Source organism: Mesitornis unicolor, unplaced genomic scaffold (assembly GCF_000695765.1).
Source record: "Mesitornis unicolor isolate BGI_N332 unplaced genomic scaffold, ASM69576v1 scaffold34040, whole genome shotgun sequence".
Taxonomy (NCBI): domain Eukaryota; kingdom Metazoa; phylum Chordata; class Aves; order Mesitornithiformes; family Mesitornithidae; genus Mesitornis; species Mesitornis unicolor.
The window spans coordinates 1-2,907 of record NW_010160867.1 but is presented as its reverse complement, the minus strand read 5'-3'; the positions used below and the strand labels follow the sequence as shown (position 1 = coordinate 2,907).

At 49.4% G+C, this 2,907-nt stretch overlaps 1 protein-coding gene across 1 annotated transcript; it reads left to right on the top strand.

Moving 5' to 3' along the window:
• Nucleotides 1-230: 230 nt before the first annotated feature.
• Nucleotides 231-2,142, top strand: LOC104545978 (kielin/chordin-like protein; the record flags this gene model as incomplete). The annotated part of the gene is made up of 2 exons (XM_010191253.1): nucleotides 231-530; nucleotides 2,020-2,142. Coding segments are annotated over exons 1-2 (423 nt in total), but the record flags the coding sequence as incomplete, so codon positions are not given.
• Between the last annotated feature and the right edge of the window lie 765 nt (nucleotides 2,143-2,907).

Genomic DNA, 2,907 nt, shown 5'->3' with positions numbered 1-2,907 from the left:
GGTGCCTTGTCCCCATTGGTCCCTTCTCCCCGTTGATGTCTTGTCCCAATTGGTGCCTTGTCCCCATTGGTGTCCCCTCCCCATTGGTCTCTTGACCCTATTGGTCCCTTGTCCCCATTGGTCCTTTTTCCCCATTAGTCCCTTGTCCCCATTAGTGTCCCCTCCCCATAGGTGCCTTGTCCCCACTGATGTCTGTCCCCATTGGTCCCCATTGATGTCTGTTCCCATCGATGTCCCTCCTCCAGGTCAACGGGGTCCCAACACCCCTCCCCGTGGAGGTCTCCCCCAAATTGTCCATCAACGAGACCCGGGGCACCCTCTGGCTCACCCAAGACCCCGAATTCGTCATCGGCCTCAGCCCCGCCGGGGAGGTGACGGTGATGGTGGCCCGGGACCTCAGCAAGGGCCTTTGTGGCCTCTGCGGTGACTACGACGGGGACGCGGCCAACGACCTCCGTGGGCCCGATGGGAAACTGGTGGGGGACACGGTGGCACTGGCCAAGGCCTGGAGGGCGCCCGACTTCACCCTCGTGAGTGTCCCCACTTTCCCCACAAGTCATGGGTTTTGGGTGAAATTTGTCACTTCTCCGTGTCCCTTTGTCACTCCTGGTGCCACCAGCGTGAGGAAACATCTGCGAAGTGGTCCCGTCCCCAAAAAATCACCAAAATTGTGCTTTTTGGCCGCGAAATTTCAACCCAACACGCGGTGTCCTTCATCCCACCTTCATCATGAAGTTGTCCGTTCCTAAATATTTACCAAAATCGCCCTTTTTTTGGACCAATTTAATAGGACCACATGGGAAATCACACCAAAAAAGGAGGAAACACCCCCCAGAATTAGGGAAATTGTCCCAAAAAGGAGGGGATATCACTGCAAAAAGGGGGAAACTACCCCAAAATTGAGGGAAATCACCCCAAAATCGAGGGAAATCATCCCATAAAGGAGGGAATTGCCCCAAAAAGGGGGGAAATCACACCAAGAAGTAGGGAAACTGCCCCAAAAAAGGTGATATTACCCCAAAAGGAAGAAAATAACCCCAAAAAGGGGGGGAAACAATCCCGAAAAGGGGGAAATCGCCCCAAAAAGGGGGAAAATCAACCCAAAAAAGTAGGGAAACTGCCCCAAAAAGGGTGATACTACCCCAAAAGGAAGGGAATCACCCCAAAAAGGGAGGAAATCACCCCAAAAGGAGGGAAATTGCCTCCAAATAGGAGAGAAGTCACCCCAAAAAGGGGGAAATTGCCCTCAAAAGGGGGGAAATTACCCCATAAATGAGGAAACCGCCAGAAAAAGAGGGGAAATTGCCCCAGAAAGGGAGGAAATAGCCCCCAGAAATGACTGAAACCACCTCAAAAATAGAGGAAATCATCCCCAAAAAGGGAGAACTGCCCCAAAAAGGGGTAAATCAGCCCAAAAAGGAGTGAAATCGCCCCCAAAAGAGGGGAAATCACCCCAAAAATTACAGAAACCCCCCAAAAAGGAGGGAAATCACCCCAGAAATAGAGGAAATCATCCCCAAAAAGGGGGAACCACCCCAAAAAGGGGGAAATCAGCCCAAAAAGGAGGGAAATTTCCCCAAAAAGGAGTGAAATTGCCCCAAAAAGGGGAAATCACCACCAAAAAGGGAGGAAATCACCCCCAAAAGGAGGGAAATCGCCCCCAAAAATCACTGAAACCACCCCAAAAAGGGGGAAATCAACACAAAAAGGAGTGAAATCGCCCCCAAAAGGGAGAAATTGCCCCCAAAATAGAGGAAATCATCCCCAAAAAGGGGGAATTAATCCCCAAAAAGGGGGAAATCACCCCAAAAAGGAGTGAAATTGCCCCCCAAAGGGAGAAATCAGCCCAAAAAGGAGGGAAATCAGCCCAGAAATAGAGGAAATATCGCCAAAAGAGGGGAAATCACCCCAAAAATTACTGAAATCATCCCCAAAAAGGGGGAACTGCCCCAGAAAGGGGGAAATCACCCCAAAAAGGAGGGACATCCACCCAAAAAGGAGGGAAATTGCCCCCAAAAGGGGGAAATATCTCCCAAAAGAGGGGAAATCACCCTCAAAAGGAGGGAAATCACCCCAAAAATAGAGGAAATCATCCCCAAAAAGGGGGAAATCAGTCAAAAAATAGAGGAAATTATCCCAAAAAAGGGGAAACCACCCCAAAAAAAGGGGAAATCAGCCCAAAAAGGAGGGAAATTGCCCCCAAAAGGAGGAAATTGCCCCAAAAATTACTGAACCCCCCCCAAAAAGGAGGGAAATCACCCCAGAAATAGAGGAAATCATCCCCAAAAAGGGGGAACTGCCCCAAAAAGGGGGAAATCAGCCCAGAAATAGAGGAAATCATCCCCCAAAAGGGAGAGCCAGCCCAGAAATAGAGGAAATCAACCCAAAAAGGAGGGAAATCACCCCCAAAATAGAGGAAATAATCCACAAACAGGGGGAACCACCCCCAAAATAGAGGAAATTATTCCCAAAAGAGGGAAATCACCCCAAAAATAGATGAAATCATCCCCAAAAAGGGGGAAATTGCCCCAAAAACGGGGGAAAATCCTCCCCAAAAGTGGCAAATAACCCCAAAATTTGATTATTAATCCTTAATTCTCTCTTTCTTGGCCAGTGACGTGGAAAACCCTGGAATTTGGGGGCAAAACCCCCCCCCCGTGTCATCGCTGAGGTCATCGCTGAGGTCATCGCTGACATCATCACGGCGAAACACGAATATATGAAAAAAGGGGGGGGGTGGTTAGAAAAACAAATATAAAAAAAAGTTGGGGGGGGGGGAGTTTCCCAAAATTTGAGCTTTTCTGCCCCAAAATCTGGGCGATTTGGGGTCCATTTACAATAAAATCGAGGGAAAAATTTGGGATAATGAGGTGCCAAGGGGGAGGGTGAGGTTTTGGGTGGGGGTGG